The 18,388-nt window shown below is 42.1% G+C and overlaps 2 protein-coding genes across 4 annotated transcripts in view; one reads left to right on the plus strand and one right to left on the minus strand.

Moving 5' to 3' along the window:
• Positions 1–5,493: 5,493 nt before the first annotated feature.
• AP5M1 (adaptor related protein complex 5 subunit mu 1) lies at positions 5,494–14,564 on the minus strand. Of its 2 annotated transcripts, XM_035327447.1 has the most exons (8): positions 14,209–14,564; positions 10,363–11,008; positions 8,659–8,886; positions 8,084–8,223; positions 7,281–7,366; positions 7,062–7,177; positions 6,741–6,837; positions 5,494–5,657 (listed from the first exon to the last, which is right to left on the minus strand). In XM_035327447.1, the coding sequence occupies exons 1-8, from the start codon at positions 14,538–14,540 to the stop codon at positions 5,575–5,577; spliced, it is 1,728 nt and encodes a 575-aa protein (XP_035183338.1). In that variant the 5' UTR covers positions 14,541–14,564; the 3' UTR covers positions 5,494–5,574. The 2 variants fall into 2 exon arrangements, 1 of the variants encoding a protein (XP_035183338.1); XR_004751233.1 differs by lacking the exon at positions 5,494–5,657 and having other exon boundaries at positions 7,062–7,196.
• EXOC5 (exocyst complex component 5) overlaps positions 14,434–18,388 on the plus strand; it is a 28,097-nt gene continuing 24,142 nt past the window's right edge. For both annotated transcript variants that reach the window (XM_035327445.1, XM_035327446.1), the window contains exon 1: positions 14,434–14,565. In XM_035327445.1, coding sequence (XP_035183336.1) covers positions 14,539–14,565 — 27 coding nt within the window. In that variant the 5' untranslated portion in view covers positions 14,434–14,538. The remainder of the gene's footprint in view (positions 14,566–18,388) is intronic.

Consider the following 18,388-nt stretch of genomic DNA (forward strand, 5'->3'; position numbering starts at 1 on the left):
GTCTTCCATGGCTGTAAGGCAATGGCTTTTTAATCTGCACTATAAAAAATTGGAAAAAAACTTTAAAATGTTGATTTCTGGAAGATGCTTTCTCTCCAGCCCTCCCTGGGGTTCATTTGTGAGCTTTTCCACCTCTCCTACCTTTTGGGCATATGGAAGGATGACAAGCTACATGGTGGACGTCAGATTTCATAATCAGATTTTGACAATAAATGGAATTTAGCCACTTCTGCATCTAGAATGTGGCTGACACCATTCATTCTTTCAGTGGGCGCAGTTCATATTCACAGCAAACTCAAAGCATCTTTCAAGTTAAAAAAATTGCAAAGAATGGTTATCAAAGAAAATGAATAAAATCCATATTGAGATAATTTTTTAGAAAATGATTGAAGTTTTAACCCAAGAAAGGACTCTTAGAGTTTCTTATAGCTTAGAATAAGAACATGTCAATCACGATTAAGCTTCTGGAATTGGAATCCCTTTGAAATGCAGCTGTTTCTTCTTTAATTGTGGCAGCGGACTCAAAAGAAAAGAAAGGTCCAGCCTTAAAGATGAGTAAGGAATACAAAATAGCTCGGGATTAGTTGTGGAGTTCAAAGGTCGCTAATTACACTAAGGAGTTCCCAGACACAGGGAAAACATTAAACAGGTCACCTACCAAACGGGAAACAGACTTTGACTTCAAAAAAAAAAAAAAAAGATCCTGAAGAGATAGGTTTCTAGAGAAAATCAAAAGCATCGCAGTGCAACCAGCTGATCTCAAAGGGGAAAAAATGGGCTGGGTTTAGTTCTCTGCTGTTACATGTCTCTACAGAGGGCATCAGACTAAAAAAAAATTATCTAGAGTTCAGCCAGGTTTCTAAGATGCTCCATGAAGGCAGAAAAGGGAAAGGAGCAGGCCTTTGCACTAAAATACAGGGTTTTAATTGCTTTGTGGGATCTGAGTCCCTGAAAAAAACTCTGCATGGGTTCAGCCTTCCCCATCATCATGTGGCTTGATTCATAGAGGATGAGCCATCTATGCCGACAGGTGCAGCTTGGACAGAAAACCTTTGGGAGAGCTACAGGAGCCCCTCTGGGGGTGGCAAGGCAAGGTTTGGGGGACAGCAGGCCAACCTGCACAGCTCCTCTGTTTTCCAGCTTCTCCATGACCCCACTGACTTGTCTGCAAATCCCTCCGGGCATCCCACACATGGTGCAGCTCCTTAGGGACCAGCACTCAAGCTCCAAGGATGTTGGTTTCTCCTGAAAGCCTCTGGGGGACACGCTGTTGTGTCCTGTCTCCTGGAAGGGCAGCAGTAGGCTGTGAACCTCTGGGCCTGGGTGTGGGGGCAGAGGGCCAGTTGCTTTCCTTCCCATCTGTTCAGTGAGAGAATTCACATTTTTTAGGAGAACAAAGCTTTTTATTTATTTATTTATTTATTTTTCTCTCAGATCCTCCTCCCCTGCATGAATCATCTTTCCATTCCTGCAAAAATCAGTGGGTTGGAGCGTCTTAGGGCAAAAATTCTAGATAATCCTGGAGATGCACCTAGCCAAGTAGCCCACGTTGGGTCTATACAGTGTCTTCTTCGTGCCCAAGGAATTTTTAGCATCAATATCAGTGGGAGTTGGACTGAGACTTAAAACTGTTTTCTATGCCCTGCGCCTGAATAAACTGGGGGTGGCACGATGGGAACAGAGCTTAGGAACAACCCAAGGAGACTCTGTGGGAATCCCACTGACAGCCATACAGTGCTATAGCAGCTACCCGTGCCGCTTCCCTGACTGGGATCCACAAAACTATTTGTGGGAAATAGTGTCAGTAAAATAAAGCTCGGAGAACTCCAGTCATGGGGACAAGGAGTAACAGGGCCAAATGACAGTGGGAGCCTCTAGGCAGTAAGTCAGAGACAGGGGAATGGGTCTTTTCTAAAGAAAGAGGATGAGAGAATGAGGGGAAAGGTAGGTGGTGGTGAAGGAGAAGGCAAATGTAATGAAGGACAAACACGGGCTTGCTCACAAGCTGTGCTATGACCTGAAAGTCAGCAGGGCTTGTACAAACAGGACAAAGTGTGGCAGATTTCTAGGCTAGCGCGAACAAGTAGATGCTTTGTTCTTTCAGTGTTTACTCATTGCCAATTGGCCAAAGTAATTAACACTGTTGAAAGAGAGAATATAAATGGAGAGGAGGGAAGGGATAAATTGGGCAGTATGTAGAAAAAGTAGCTGCTTACAAATTATCTGAAGTAACAGGATTTACCCCTAAGTACTTGAGGAATTGGCAGAGACAATCTTGGAGGTGTCACCAAGTAGCTTGGTAGGAGGAAGAGAAACAGAAAAGCAACAGATTACCTCTAAGACGAGTAGTGATAAGTAACAGGCAGCATGGATTTGACAATATTGAGCCATGTTAGGTAGACTAATTTCTTTCTGCAGTGAGAGGAACAAGACCTGTGGATTTGAGGGGGACAACTGGTGTCTCACACATGGGCAGTGGTGGTGCTTTTGGCTTGTCATGACTGACATGACTAGTAAGTGAGGAGATATGGTTGAGGTGACAGAGGTGGTAGGGTGCCCCCAGGGGGCTGGGAAGCTGGTGTCCAGCCGTAGTTCCCAGACAAGGGAAGAGGGACTTACTGGTCCTGTCTTGCTTCTGGTACAGCTCAAGATTTGGAGGGGGGAAGAGTGCACACAAAACACCCAAGGGGGTGCCTCTCCTCACCTCAGCACCTTGGTACTCCCCATCCCTTTGGACATCACACTTTGAGGGAGAGGCAGGTCTTACTGGGGGGAGCCAATGGGTGGGGGCATGGAGAACAAAGGAGACCTTGGTGAGGGCTCACCAATTCTCAGTAGCTTCAGTCTGGACATTTTCGAAGAAATGGTGACAACTACACCAGTGCTAAATACTCCAGTGTTTTTCCTCCTTAAACATTCAGTGATTGCATTGGCCCTTCTGGCCTCAGCAATGTGTATCTAAACCTCATACTAGGTCTTTTTGACACTCCTTGGTCTCCTCTCTCTCACCATGTATCAATGGCATTTGTTCTCAGATTGATGCTTTTGCACTTGTGCTGGAACATCTATTATTTATTTATTTGTTTGTTTTCCTCCCCCCAGAAACATTCAAACCATCCTGAACAAGGGTTTCAGCACATTCAGTAAATATTGCGTCTTGGTCTTCGCACACTCTGTGAACTTCATCAACGCAAATTCTCTGCTTCCTTCCACACCTTCCACTAAGTGCTAAATAACACAGCTGGGATCCTAAACATGTTTGATGATGGTTCCCCACTGCCACTGTGTTTGGAAATGTCAGCCAGTTTTTAGATTATATATGGATTTTGCATTATTTTAATTTCTCAGAGGTCTGTTACACCAATTCTCTTCCTGAAATAAATGTGCAGTCTCATCTAAAAACTTTGTTTGGTACTATATTTTTGTTTTAAATTAATGTTAATTTGCATTAGTTACATAACCCCCAATTTTTTTGAGATGGCAAGTACACCTTATTAATGCAGTTCTGTATTAGATTTTTTCCCTATTTATATCCATAATTTTGAGAATAATGTTGGGTTGACAAACAATACTTATCTCCATTAATCTGTTTATTCTTTTCAAAGATTTGCATGTTAGTTTTCTTCTAGTCCTCTGAAATGCAATACTAAGTCTGGAGAACTCCATGGCCAGTTCTTGAAAAACTTTGTGCACAGCTGTGTGTGTAGATCTCACAGTCTACCCCAGTGATGAAATTATAAGTGCTTCAAGAACTCTCACAGAAGAAACAGTGCTCTGTACCAGAAGTGAGTTTTTATTTTTTCTCTTTGACAGAAGATCCATGAGAATGGGCCCTTCCCCAGCGACAAGCTCAGCCACTAGGCCAGGGGAATGGCCTCAGCTGACCCTCTCTCCACCAGCATGGGTGTCTCATGGTTGTCACACAAGACCATTTGATTATGGTGTGTGACAATTAGCAACATGGACAAGAGGAAAAAGAAACGGAACACAATTTGTGAAGCCTCCTTCCCCCTCCTTCTATTAATTGCAAGGTGATCCTCTTAGTCTAATGCACAGAATTTTTACAGTCCCTTTATTATTTCAGAGCATTTCTTAGGGAGTTCTCTTTGAACACCTGTGAAGAAGAAAAGCTATTCCTCCACAGTGCTGCAGTGCAGAAGACAGCTCCCATCTTTCTTACAGGTAGGCTGAAAGCAAACTCCACATACTGAAATTCTGCACTGAACGATGCAGAACACGATCCACACCCTTTCAACAGAAAGACCTCTTTCACCACTGACACTGTGGTGTTGAGGCATGCAGATGGCTGTAATGAGTGGGGGCTGGATTCTGGGCAAATTCATTAACTTTTGTCTGCTAATCAGAACAGATGCATCACTTTTGCGAAGCAAGTCATAGCACAGTGCTCTCGTGTAAGTTTGCATGTTTCAGCTGAATGTCATGGTTCACATGAATGAATCCACCCTTTAGAACATTTAACCAACCAATTAGATTACTGCCTCACTCTAAGCATTTTTTAAATTATAGCCTAAAACTTTTCTCCGTACATAATCATTAATCTTATTTATCTCACAGCGTACAGTTAAACAAGAGGTATAGCAGGAGCAGCCAGCATGCTCGGTTATTAGACGGCATTCTTCTCTTCTTTTGTGCTGCTCTCCAGGTTCTCTCTGTTTTTCACCAGACTTTCAGAATTTGCTCATTTCCCGATAACTCTCTTAAAGTCCATTTCCTGTGTTCCTGCAGATACCAATTTTCTTCTCAAAATTAGAGGTCTGCCTCTGTAAACTGAGTCCTTTTCTTTTATGCTTATTTTTCTAAGGTAAATGGCTTGGTGATGTTTTTTGGAACCTCCAGCAAGCTTAGCTACTTTTGCCTCCTCAGAGTGTCTTGTGATTTGAAAAAATGCATCTACACCTCTGGATCCTTACTAATTAGAGCTTGCATGCATGTATGAAAGGGAACTCAGCACTTTTGCTGACAGAGGCCATAAAGATTCCTGTACTGTCTCCCCTTTTAGAAGCACTGCTCATGTCATACTGTCTCCCTTAAGACCCTTTTAAATTATTGACTCATCTATTCTGTACATACGTGCACAAAATAATCTTGTGAAAAGAAGAGAACTCTTGCTTTTAAAAGACTGTCCTGCTAATCAGGAAGGTAATCAGATACTTGTAACTTCAGGAAGGGAGTAAGACACTGAAAGCTTTCATGTCTTGGTTCACAAAACCAATGAAGTAACTAGAGGTCTTCCCAGAAGACCTGCCCACACAGACCAGTCTGTATCATCTGTATCACTAGGTACTTATATTGTACCAGTTAATGTCAGAATGGAAAGTAAAAATGGCTAGGAAAAACACAATTCAAATTGTCTTCTCTAGGTTGTTATCCAGGACTAAACAATCTAAAACAAACAGATGTTTTTAAGAGAAGTGAATTCATTTGTTTTTAATCACAACAGACGTTTTTAAACAAACAAAAGAACGCTGGATCAAATTTATTTCCACTGCATCATGGTATTACTTTAATTCACTATTTTGTTTAAACATAAAAATCATTCACTTCACAATCACATCAGTAATATAAACTTTTGTACATGATAGGTGCCGATGCTTCAGAATTCCAGATGTAATAATCAGATGAAATCAGTTCCCGAGCTAAAAACAAACAGGAAAAAAAAGACAAGAAAAACAAACGTTACAGGGCACTTTACAATCAGACATACCTTCACCCTACTGCTAATACATCCTTACTAGTTTACAGAAAAGGTATAACTGCCTCTAAACTGTAAGACTCTTACTATTATTTGAAAATTATTTCTGATAATATTAAATTTAAAGTCACAGCTTCAATTACCTTTACTAATGCACCAGTCATAAGCTTAAAATTCAGAGGTTAAGTCAAAAGCAGGTGGATGTCTCGGATTTTGTCCGATGGATATAAATTGCATACTTGATATAAAACACAGTATGAAAATGATGCTTTTTTGTGTTACAGCTTAGGACTGAATGTGACCCGTCACAAACTTAACAGTGTAGATCACAGTTTTCAAAAGGCATTTACAGACTAACACAACCAACAGAAGTTGCAGCAGATAGAAAGCAACATATAAAAATGGTGCTATTATACGGTAATGCTCAGACTTAATGACTGCCAGATTTAAAGACTGTGTTCCCATTTAGTCTATTTTTGATGCAGACATAAGAAGTGACACGTTAGCTCCCGAACAGGCAGTGGTTTTTGCTCCACAAATTTAATGCCGACCCATATCCACCAACAGGTATTGGTATGATGACTGTGACAGACAGAAACAGTCTCAGCTTGTGTGCAAGAGCTGAGGTCTGTGCCTGCAGACTGTATTTCCACTCCACACATCTTCAAATAAGTGTCCTAAACAAGAAGTCAGACTACAGCAAGGTGTTCTCTGTCCCCCCGTTATTATAAAGTCCTGCCATTATGCAGAACATTGTAAAACACCAGGGCGAATGCGAGAGAGCCTGAGAGGGACTGACTTGGTCATTTAGCAGTAAGAGCTTTCATCTAAAGGGTGACGCCAATCCCTACTCCAAGAAACTATTAAGCATTGTAAGAAAAAGCAGAAAACAAGATTTCCGGGACGTCCCAAGGAAACAAGGAAAAAGATTTGTCCAATTTTATCTATGTAATTTTTGTCACTGATACCCGATTTATTTAACAGAAACTGCATACTGAAGTTATAATTGACATTTTTAGTAACTCACACGCAGTAATTTTGGGTTTTCCTGGTGCAAAGATCTGGACAGAATGCTGGTCTACATAACATCCAGTAAGTGTGAAGTCTGGGATCCTAAAATACATCTACAGAAAGAGGAAATACAGGGTCAGATGCACAGTGCCATGTGCAAATACTGGCAACCTGTGTTAGATGCTCTTGGTGTAGAAGCATACCCCAAAATAACAGGACATCAAATCCTGTCAGCAAGAAAACAGAAGACTATACTGAGTACACCTCATTAAAATCAATGTTTAAGATAATTAAAAAAGGGCTATTAAGGCAGCATTTCATAGAGACCATGACTTACTTTTACATAAGCCGTGTTCCCAGTGCAAACATAATCAGTTGGGTGCTCTTCGCCTGCAGCACCAAAAGTCACAGTTCCAGTAAGAGAAACTTCTGAAGATTTAGGGAACTTCTGTCCTAAAGCCAGAAACAGCATCTATAAGAAATTACACAGCTGTGCTTACACTATAGAAAACCAAATGGGGGAGGAAGGATGAGTGCACAGGGGCATTCTGCTTACCAATGACCCAAACCAGTAGGCTCTTCTCTCGTGACAAATCCAGTTGGCCGTAACTAACTTTGTACTCTAAATGAGCGATCGGGCCCCTACAGTATGAAAAAGGAGCAATCAAGCCACTGGAATTAATATCATTCAGTTATGTGTTAATAATTTTGTTAAAGAAAGCAACAAATGCTGAAAGACATTATGTGCATGCAGACAAATTGTACATACCTAAGCACGCTGCTAATTTATGGAAAGAAATTACAGAGCAGGAGGAAAATGACTGTGGTTTCAACCTGGTAATCATGAGAGCTGTTGATATTTTACTGTCTTCAGTTCACTGATAGCATTTTACTAACACTATGATCACCATCAGCAACTCTGTATCATTTCATCTGTGAATTTTCATTATAACTATGTGACAGTGTAGTCACTGCAGTTGTCAGAGAGGCTTAAAGGAAAACTATCGCTTTAATTTTAAATAACTAAATTTTTGATAAGATGATCTGTAGCTAGGATTAGCAGTCTTAAGGAACAGGTAACCCTGGTTTAGAAGTGATCTCAGGACTTAATCCACCTGGAGGATTGTGGCAGCATTTCACATGAAAAAATAACACAGGAAAACAGGATACTAAGTGGAAGTATTGAGAATTACCAAATATTCTGGTCAGAAGTCACAAGAATTCCAAGGTGGTTTCCCAACATTTGCAAAGTTGGTGTCTTTGATGGGGCACAATCTGTTACATTGACTCCTGACAGGTTAATTTCAGGAAGATCTCAGAGGAAAGGAAGAAATGTATTTAGGATTTCTTTATTCCTACCTGTTGAAAAAAGGTATACGAGCTTCACAGTATTCAAAAGAATTCTTTATGCTTTCATGAAGCTTCAAATTAACTGTTAATTTTAACTGTGATCCCTCTTCAATGAGTTGGTAACATCCCAAAATTGGTGGAACAGGCACCTGGAGAAAACCATATTAATTTTCAAGATATGTCAACAATACCATTGTAAGATCAGTTATATACTGTTTTAGTTGCTAAAGTACTTCAAAAAATAAACTTATAATTGCTGACTGGTTTTGAACAGTATCCGTCAAACTCTATGGGCTGCTTACAACACACAGATTTGTCACGCATGTACATGACATCTCAGCCTGGATTCATTCTGTCTAATTCAGGCATCTAAGTTGCTCACAAATTAAAAGCAGTCAAAGGTACCGGCACCTTCTGAAAGTGATGCAAATGACTCAAGTCCCGAAGTGCCTTCCAAGCAGTTTACTATACAAAGAACATTTTATCTGCCTGTATTGGAAAGTCATTTAGATGCATTCAACACCACAGGTATTTTTACTTCTGTTTGAGGGCTTGAAAACAACAAGGATCAGGGATGTTATTACCTGGGAAGTGTAGTAACACAAGTTGAATGAATCTGAAGGAGGAATGAAAGGAAATTTGTAAGGTCCACTATACACAGAATCATCCAGTGGATCAACACTGCTGGACAAGAGCATGGCAGGGTCAACGGAAGTCACGCAGTGATGGACCAGGATATCTTGGAGTGGAGAGCCATTAGTTGGGAGGTTCAAAGTGAGGGTTACATTTGGCGCAGCTCCCTCTATATCACACTTGAAAAAGATGAAGACAAAAGGTTATTCTGCAATATTTCCCTCAAGTCAGAATTAGATGTTCGAAAATCAAATACAAATATTAAACCATCACACTAAAATTTTTCATCTGGCTTCAAACGTTATTCAAACGTACTGACAAACACTTTTAAAACAAAGTCCCTTTCTCAGTTCTGTAGCCTCTCCTGTATGGCTAGTGATGCAGCCTTAGCTAGATGTCTCTTAATTGACAAGTGCTCTTTAGCAGCAAAACAGTGCATAAGCAAGCCAAGGACTTACTGCTATAACTAAATCATTTTGAATGTTACATAAACAGACTTGGTGACAGTCTAATTAATTCAGTTACTTTTACAACATCCGCTTAATGGATTGAAGCATGCTATTAATGGCCACTGTGGTCCCACGTCAGCTTTCTCACAGCAACCATGTGCAGTGCATCCATTGTCTCGTCCCTTCGTGTGCCAGCTCAGCAGCGCACAATTATACCAAGGCTTTCATTTATGTAAGACCATCCACTCTGCAAGATGACCTAGAAACTTGTCCCTCTGAGAGCAGGAAGCTGTTCACCCACATAATCCCTACCAGCATGGCTGGTGGGAAATAACCTAGTCTTCAGAAGTGCACTACTTAGGCTAGCTTCCTTTGGAGATGAGTATCTCACCTCTAACTGATAATTAAATTAGCATGATCCACTTTTTATTACATCTTTCTCCTCTTAAAACAATGGCAGTTACAAACACAGTGTACTGTGATAATATACGAAGTATAATTTGGAACAAAGAATGTTATATACACAAAAATATTAATGTATTCTGTAATAACTATTAATCTATTTAGTCAACATTCCCCAAATTTTAGTATTAAACAATAAAAGCCATTGCCATATATAAAAACATTCAAATTAACTGTACTACTAGTTTCTTTCCATGGATTCTGTATCAATAGTTCTTATGTGGATTCAAAGTTTTGTTGTAATTGAATAGAAGATTAAATTTTCGTATGGTAAGAAAATTAAGTAAAAATGCTCAGGTAAAAACACTTGCAGACTAACTATTTCTGAATGAGTCTTCTAATTATTTATTAGATAGCTGGAAACAAACGTGGTGTTAGCACTACTATTTTTTAGTCTTTACATGCAAAAGCTGTATGAAATGACTTCTCCCTCTTTCGTTTAGAATAAAAGAAATGGGAAAATACATGCAATTTAGCTACTGCTGGAGATTTAAGTCCCATAAATAGTTACCGAAAATGTTGGAAGCATGCAGAAGAAAAAAAACAAACAGCAAAGACCAAAATAAAAAACACTGCTAACACACTAGTCTAATATGTAATAGTTTGCAATGCTTTCAAATATTACTATGTTAGAAATTCACTGATCATGTATCCAGGTAAAATGAAATGAAAATTCACTTGCCCAGCATGCTCACATGAAAAGCACTTTGGTGAGACCAGCACAAAAAAAATGCTCTCACTCACCTTGCAATTCACCACTCCGTAAACTTGCCACATGTCCACAACATCTCTCTTGTCATACTGCATGCACTTGACTTTTTCAGTGATACAGACATTAACCTGAGGCTTGCCTTTATACGTGTTGGATCTCCAAACTGGTTGCTTCTCATCTGTAGGAATAACCTGAATGTCGTCAAAAGTGCTGTTTAAACTACTTATGTTTGTGTTCAAGGGGGTGCCAAGCGGACAGGCCTGTATAAGCAAGTTTCGAAGCTGGCCTATTTTTGCACTCATCTCAGCTTCATTTTTCCGACTCGGAGAAATGTAGTCCAGAATGCCGAACAAAAGAGCAAGTCCTTGTGAGAGCCCACTGATGGTAAGGAGGGGTGGCCGGGGCTCCAAGGTCTCCTCAACCAGCGGAAGACACGCATAGATCAGACCACTCTTCTGGAAAGCCACCACAGGCCAGAGATCCCCTCCTTCGACGCGAACTGAACGTACCGATGAATGATCGATTCGGGTACACGTGTCCCGATGCTCCACAAAACTCTGGTCATCTGTGAGCCTAAGTTCAAAGAGCAAGGCTTTAAGAAAATCGCTGTCGGATGGGATAGCCACATGCGTCGATCCGTTGAAGGCCTCCGCGCGTGTTTCAACGGTGGGGTAACGCCTGCAACATGGAAATAAGAGTGTCTTATCTCATCTCTTCGCACCCAAAATATCATACCAACAGGATTCTGAAAACCAGAAGCACACCATCCCTTTTCCTGCTGTCAGAGAACACAAAAACACCACAAAAATCTTTGGAGTATTGATATAGTCAAGGATGGGTTTCAAGTATCAGCGTAACTCCTGAAGGCCAAGCTCTTGAAGTAACCTTGTGCTAGCAGACACTGGCAGTGTCCTGATGGACAGAGTGAGAGGATCACAATCTAAACCACAGCCAACAGAACTATTTCACATGTAATTAGGATTTGTACTAGGAGGTGGATTTTCACTGGAAACTTTGAGCAAATGCTTTTTTTTAAAAAAAGAAAATGAAACGTGCATCTGTCTACCATCCTGTTGCACAAAGATATATAAGATGTTTAAACTACACTAGTGAACCCAAGCACGACCCGAAGCAATGAAACTTCAATAACAAAGTATTTCTAAGAGGTGAAATCACACAGAAGACAACTTTTCAGACACTTAAGAAAACGGATGCCACATTTAACCAAATTCGACTACAAGAGCTTTTTCCCTACCCATGGTATGCTACTGCTACAACTCTGCTAAACACTGTAAGGCAGTATCACTGAAGTTACTAACATACAGGCTTTGCATTGCTGTTCTGAGCTTGCACAATAGATCTGCAATGGTTGCTTTAACTAATTAACAAGATTAACTACAAATCTTTACTATACAGTAAACCCAAAGAGATTTCACTGTACGTAAGTCCAACAACTCCAGCAACAGTTGCATGGTTTTCATTATTTTTTGGAAATACAGACTCCTCTGACTCTCTCTTAAGTTTGATAACAGGCTAGCTTTTCTATATTCTTCTTTGTGAATTCCCATAGTAGTTATCTGCGGACCCTCAAAATTCCTATCACAGGTTACATGCAGGGAACTAGAAAAACACTTCACGAATCACTTTGCAGTTGACCTGCTCTCAGGCCACATGCTCGTTTGTGCTCAGGCCCACACTTATAAACAAACATGGGAGAAACAAATCCACAGACACATGACCCTTCACTTTTTCGCCTTTTAAAACGTTTTTTTTCAAGACATGTTGCCAGGCTGTTTCTCAAATTGCCATGGAACTTCTAATCCCAGCAATGTAGTACTTTGTTTTATCTGTGACCTCCACACTAATGTCCCCCTTCTGTTCCCGAACACTTGCATGGTTCTTATCCTATTGCCTACAAGTCCCACCTACGTCATCTTTTCTTAACTGAGTAGCAGTCTTTTGCTGGAGGCAGCTATGCTTCCTCATGCTTATTTTCACCGACTGTGCTTTTTTGTTTGCTTCTTAATCAGGCATCTAGAGCTTTTTTTTTTTTTTTCAGTAAGGAAAAGGGAAGTGTAAGCAGAGAGAAGCCTGAGCTACAAGATCCGTAAACAGGATACAGATGACAGTAAAATGCCTCCCTACAGTCTGATGTCTATTTTGAACAGCAAGAAAACAGTGTGATTTTGCTGCTTGGAAATTTATGAGGGCTTCCCAAGCAAGGTTGTTGATAAGCAGCTGCACATAACATTGGTAAGCATCTCTTATTTTCAGCTGCTGTTTCCAAAGCAAAGGAAGAGGAGGTATTTCACTCTAGTTTTGTCTGCCTTCTGTCCCAATCTGCCTGCTGCATTTGCTGAAGCCATCCCCACACCACAGCAACCTTCTCCTCCTCCTACTGAACCTTCTCAGCTTTAGCTGAGTCATTAGATGATTACTTAGCCCTTCTGATCTTGGTTTTTCAGTATTCCCTACTAGAAAGTGATGGAAACTTTAAAAGATGAAAGTTTCCATGGATGAATGAGCTCTGGTGATTCAAGAGGGAGACTATACTTGTTGCCTGAATTAAGTTATGATCAGCTCAAAAAACTGGAATGCTTTGATGTCCCAGATGTCTTCTCTAAGGTTAAAGATCAGGGCTCACGTATCTCCAGCTGAGTGCCTAAGTCCCGAAACCAACAGTTTCCATGTGATCCAGCATTCTTTATATTGTCTGCACGCTTTGTTCAATTTAAGGTCAGTTAGGAGGATAAACTTGGGGTTTCCACAGCCCTATTATTTCCTCTGGGAACTTGAAAGATCTAAGTCTGGAAATCACTTGAAGTATCAAGTCGAGTTTGCCCTTTTCAAAGGAGCGCTATTCCTTGTCTCTGCCGCTCACTGTGTGACAAGTTACTTCGCATATCCCTGTCACCCGCCCCCCCGTCCTCCATGGTGATTACACTCGCAGACTTTTGGGACACGGCTTTCTCTTTCTCTGTGTTTGTAGAGGGGAGGCCTCATCTCTAGTCTCGTAGGTAATACAAGGACTATAATACTAATCCTAAAACAATCAGAGGAATGCCCAATGTGGAGAGCTGTCTGCACCCAAAGATGGAAGTTACTCTACTTGCTCTTCTTTATCCTTCCAGGTTCTCTCTTCATCTTTTCTGAATTCAGATGAGGACTGTAAGCCATGTCTTTTATCCAGGTTGCAGCATTTCTTCTTTCCCTAGCCTCCAGTTGTTTTTCCTCTCGTTCTTTGGTACTGAGTTCTCTGAAATCATGAAGTGCAAGGAAACAGGCACAACATTTCCCAGACTGACAAAACCAACTCACCTAGCCCAAAGTCTTACTTAAAACTGTGCAAGAGTTCTGAACAGTAATACAAAAAAGTCCTGCTTTGGTTCACCAATTTAAAAACCTGTTTGTATGCAAAGATTAAAATCAAACTGAAAGTTAAATTTCTGCCTGAAAATGCTGTATTTCCAGTACAATTACTGAACAGGACTAAGAGTTTATAAACAAAATGCCTGCTCTGTGCTCTGCCTGTTCCTCTGGCAGTATTTCCTAATGGCTACCTCGGCTTTTTCATCAATATTCACATCTAGGCAGGGCGCAGCTTGGCAAAATCTTTATAAAAGGTTAAGATTTAGAAGAGAAAGCAACACGGAAAGAGGAAGGGAGACAAGAAAGCCCTGCGAAAAAATACAGAAGTCGTTAAAAATGACAACCCCCCAGCGATAAAACAGAGCGCTGGGGCTCCGCAAGGCGACGGGGGGCTGCAGGGGGTGCCCGGAGCAGCCTCAGCCCCGCTACAAGAGCGGCATCCCACCGCTGCCAGCTTCCCTTTCCCCTTCCAACCCCGCACCGAGCACAACCCCACCGAGGGGTTTTACCTGGAGAAGAGCACCGCGCCGCCGGCCCGGGGGTCGTGCCTCAGCACCCAGAGCGCCCGCAGCGCCATGGCGCCGGGCAAAGGGGGGGGGGACGGCTGCGGGCGATGGGGGCGGCCGGGGCCGGGCAGGAGATGGCGGCCGGGACCGGGGAGGAGCCGGGAGCTGCGTGCGGCGGTGGCCGCCCGGCGCAGGCCCGTTTCCGGCGGGTGGAGGCGGTGCCGAGGCGGCTGCTGCCGGTGGCGGCGGTGCCGGGGCTCCGGGACACAATGGGAGGCGGCGGTGGGGCGGCGGAGGGCCGCTGAGGAACACTCCCCCCCCCCCCCGAGCGCCATGGCCGCTGCGGCCGAGCTCTTCGAGGTGGGTGCGGGGGGAGCCGCGGCTGGCTGCGGGCGGGGAGGGCCCGGGGAGGGAAAAATGGGGCCTCCTGTCCTGATGGAGGGCGGGGGTGTGCATCGAAAATGTGAGGGAATGGGGAGGGTGAGGGGGGTTGGGTGGTGGGCTGCGGGGGTGTTGTCCCCTCCTGGCCCACCAGGTGAGGGCTTGCAGCGCCCCTGATGCACGGCCCCCATCTCCTGGGGGTCATGGGTGTGTGAGGGCCTGCCTGGCTGGTAAAGTAACCCCTCTCCTCCTGAACACACACATCTGGTTGACCCGGGCACTGTAGTGGCCGAGTGCAACTTGTGCCTTTGAGAAATAAGGAAATGCCTCTGCCCTGCCTTTAGCTGCTGTGGAACTGAGGCGCAAGAAGCCAATTTGCTCGCCCAAGGCCACGAGCAGGAAATCTAACAAGACTCTGGCAGCTTCTCTTCTGGCCTGGACCGTGGCCTTTCAGGATGGGACCTGGGGTTAATAGGCAGTGTTTGTCCCCATTGTTAGTGCTGGGGGTGAGGTATCAGTACCAGGAATCCCGTGTTTGCTTGTTGAGTCACTCAAGAGCCTGGTGTTCCTTTGGTGTGTTAACACCAGGACTCGCTTTCCCCAGCCTTCAGGAGAGGTCTCATGTCTTGCTGTAGGATCCTCTATGTGCGGCTTACATAAATGCATTGTGCTCGCTTGTATTTATGAATCACTATTCTGACACACGAGTGTTATGACTCATGTCTTTTTGCTTGCCTGGTTTAAAAAAAAAAAATAAGAATAACATAGTATGTTCTAAGCAGGTAGATGTTGGGCCTTATGCCTTCGCTACACCTCCTTAACACTCTTCTCTAGGAGTCTGTTGATTTCCCAACATGACGATTGTGTGGTTCTGTTCTTTGTGGGACGGTGAATGGGAAATGACCTGTATGTGGAAAGAAAACTGTATGTTTTGGTAGTTCTGGATCACGCAACAACGTGTTTCATTTTGCAATAGCAATAAAGATGGAATTGCAACGTAGGCGAGAGCTTTAGCTAGAGATAAGGCTTGAAATCTTGTTTTCCAATATGGAAATCCACATTTCTTTCTCTCTTGCTCTCGCTTCTCTTTCACTACAAAGGCAGGAGAGGTTATATGGACATTAACTAAATTAATATTGCCTGGTACGTTAGTCTGAGGTGTCTGCCATGAAGGTACTTATTATGGGAGTAACCCTGAGCTGAATACCAGGCCCAATACACCTATGTGTAATTCAAAATATAATTTAAAAATAATTATTGCTAAACTGGATTTTAACATGGCTAGCTCCAGTTTAGTTTCATTTATACAGACCAGATCAAACCAGGTTATCATCCGCTTCAGGCCTATCTCTTATTAAATCAGTAGTATTGGCTGAATGGATAGGATCACGTTAATTCATCTGGAGCTAGAGCGAAGTTCAAAGCTGTGAAGAAATTGACTGTTGAGGCTCATCAGATAACAGGCAAAGAACTTGCAAATGACATTTGTAAAAGCTGATTTTCAGCAGTTTCTGCAGAAATGGAGAGGAAAATTAAAATAGGAATTAGGCTGTCAGATAGCTATAGGTGACCATGTTATCAAGATAACATTAAAAAGTCTGTATTAGAGGTATTTTAAACAAAACTAAAACTTTGGATTTGCAGCGGGAACATTTGAAATTGTGAAACCATGTCTTAAAGTGATCATCCCAAGCTTCATTTATTCTTTATACATCAAAGAGAATATTTTTAGTTTACCCTTTGTGAAAATTCAGAAGAAGGAGCTCATTTCTAACTCTGTTGGTCAGCATGCTGCACACCATAACATCCCCTACGGTTACTATTTAAGTAATACAGAACAGGGTTTATATGACAAAGGAGACCTGACTTTAAGCTTCTTTTTAGTCCATGTAAGTGTTCTTGTTAAACAGACGTGTTCCAGGTTAATGCCCTTTTTAAAATACTATGGCTGCATATAGTAGTGACTCTGCCATCATTTAGGTTTGACTAAACTAATTAACGCTCTTCATTGATGTCTCAAATTGTTAAAACACAATGCAGGTTTGCGATGCAGATGCTGAAGAAAGAGGGAGGCAGGAGGAGCGTTGCAGAAGAGCAGGGCACATGAAAGGACGGCGGAGGGGATGCAGCTGCTGCAGCTTCGGTTTGGCCTTGTGGCCTTGTTGCTGGCATTTGGGATGTAGGGGAGGGAGCTGCAGACACTCTGCATTCACGTATATTCAAGGGAGATTTAGAGGAGAACAGAGGTGTAATGGCTAGGGTGATGTTAGCAGTTATTATTTCTTAAGGTTCTAAGGTATGTATAACAAACTTCCTTAGGAGACCAAGCTTTGATACTTTGGCTTGCAGACAAGCTCTGTAAATGTTGTTTGACCAAAAAAAAACATCACTGTATATATTTATGATACATGGAGTATATATATGCATCCATAGGCGTATGCACACAGCATCACTAAACAGTGCACCCTCTACAGAAGGGTCTTCTACAGTTGTGCTTGGTATTGGTGTCCTTGTAAGTAGAGCGGTACTCCTGCTAGATTACGGGATCTTCAGAGGAAAAGTTGTGGTTGTGATTTTCATATAAAGGAAAAGTGCTGAGAAGAGCCATAAGGTAAATATGAAGCTGGAGGACTCCCCTGAAGGGAGTGTTACTGTATTGAATGGCTCATTTCGCCTATAATTAAAGTTGCAAAAACGTTCCCAAACACTGAGATGTAAAGATGACTTAAGGAGAAAGTTTATACTTAGTATGAAAACACTGCATTAAAACTTTTGATGAAAAGGACTCATGTAAAGGAAACAATGTTGTGTATCAGGAAGAACTGGGAGGAAGAGCTCAGGGACTTGTACCAAGCACAAGTCAGCCTAGCTGGCTGAGCAAAACAGTTCCTCTGGTCAGTCTTTGAAAGAGGAGTTACCCGGTGATTTGCTGAAGTTTCTGCCCTGTCTAGCAGGATTCTGCAAGTTGCAAAATATATTTTAAAAGCTTTTATATTTCTGTTTAATAGCTGAGCTTGACTGGGTAGGGCATAATGTGTTTTAGGAGAACTCTAAAGTGGCTTTGTTAATGTGAGCAATGACTGGCAACATTTGCTTTCCAACCCTTTCTGTTAGTCATTAAAATCCTGTTTCTTCCCCCCCCCTATTACTTCAGTCTGGCTGTCCCAGGCTTCATCAAAAGCAGTGATGTTGTGTTTGTGTGTTTCATTATCAGAATGGAGTTGTGGCAAGTACCACTATCAACCAGAGCCACTCCTGGCTCTGTGTTGGGTTGTGTTGCACAGTTTTAGACCAATTGCTGCATGTATTCTAACAGCTTTCCATGAAGTCCAGAGGTCTGCAAGAATACTTAATTTACCAAGCTCAGATATGCTAATGTTAGCACCAAAGCGATACGGCTGGGTTACCAATGAATCTGAAAAGATAAATAATAATGTGGTTTTTATTTTAAAGGATAGGTGTCATTATGCTTTGGTTTGGGCACTTAATATTAACTGTGTGAAGAAATGTTTGAGCTGATTTAAGTACGAGGTCAACTAGAATATGAGCTCTTGGTTTTATTATGAGGTCTGTGCCTTCAGAAAACATTGTCATATGGGAAAATAATCTTAACTCTTCACTGTTGTGCAGTATTTCTTGAGGAAGATCAGGCAAATGTTATGGGATAAACTTGTGTAACCTTGTGTTTTTAGCATCATTCATGCCCCGCTTTTCCTTCTTAGGAAAGTAGAATCCAATGTCTGTTTTTATGCATCCTTTGCTATTTTCCCTTTTATCTGCTTTGTTTCTGCAGCTGCAGTTG

The sequence above is a fragment of the Oxyura jamaicensis genome, chromosome 5 (genome assembly GCF_011077185.1).
Source record: "Oxyura jamaicensis isolate SHBP4307 breed ruddy duck chromosome 5, BPBGC_Ojam_1.0, whole genome shotgun sequence".
NCBI lineage: Eukaryota > Metazoa > Chordata > Aves > Anseriformes > Anatidae > Oxyura > Oxyura jamaicensis.

Coding starts and splice junctions, on each gene's coding strand:
- AP5M1 (XM_035327447.1), bottom strand. CDS start 14,540: ATGGCGCTCGGGGGGGGGGGGGAGTGTTCCTCAGCGGCCCTCCGCCGC. Junction 8,224..8,658: donor TGTGTTACTACACTTCCCAG/GTAATAACATCC, acceptor GGTTTTCTCCAG/GTGCCTGTTCCACCAATTTT. Junction 7,178..7,280: donor CCTACTGGTTTGGGTCATTG/GTAAGCAGAATG, acceptor TTCTGGCTTTAG/GACAGAAGTTCCCTAAATCT.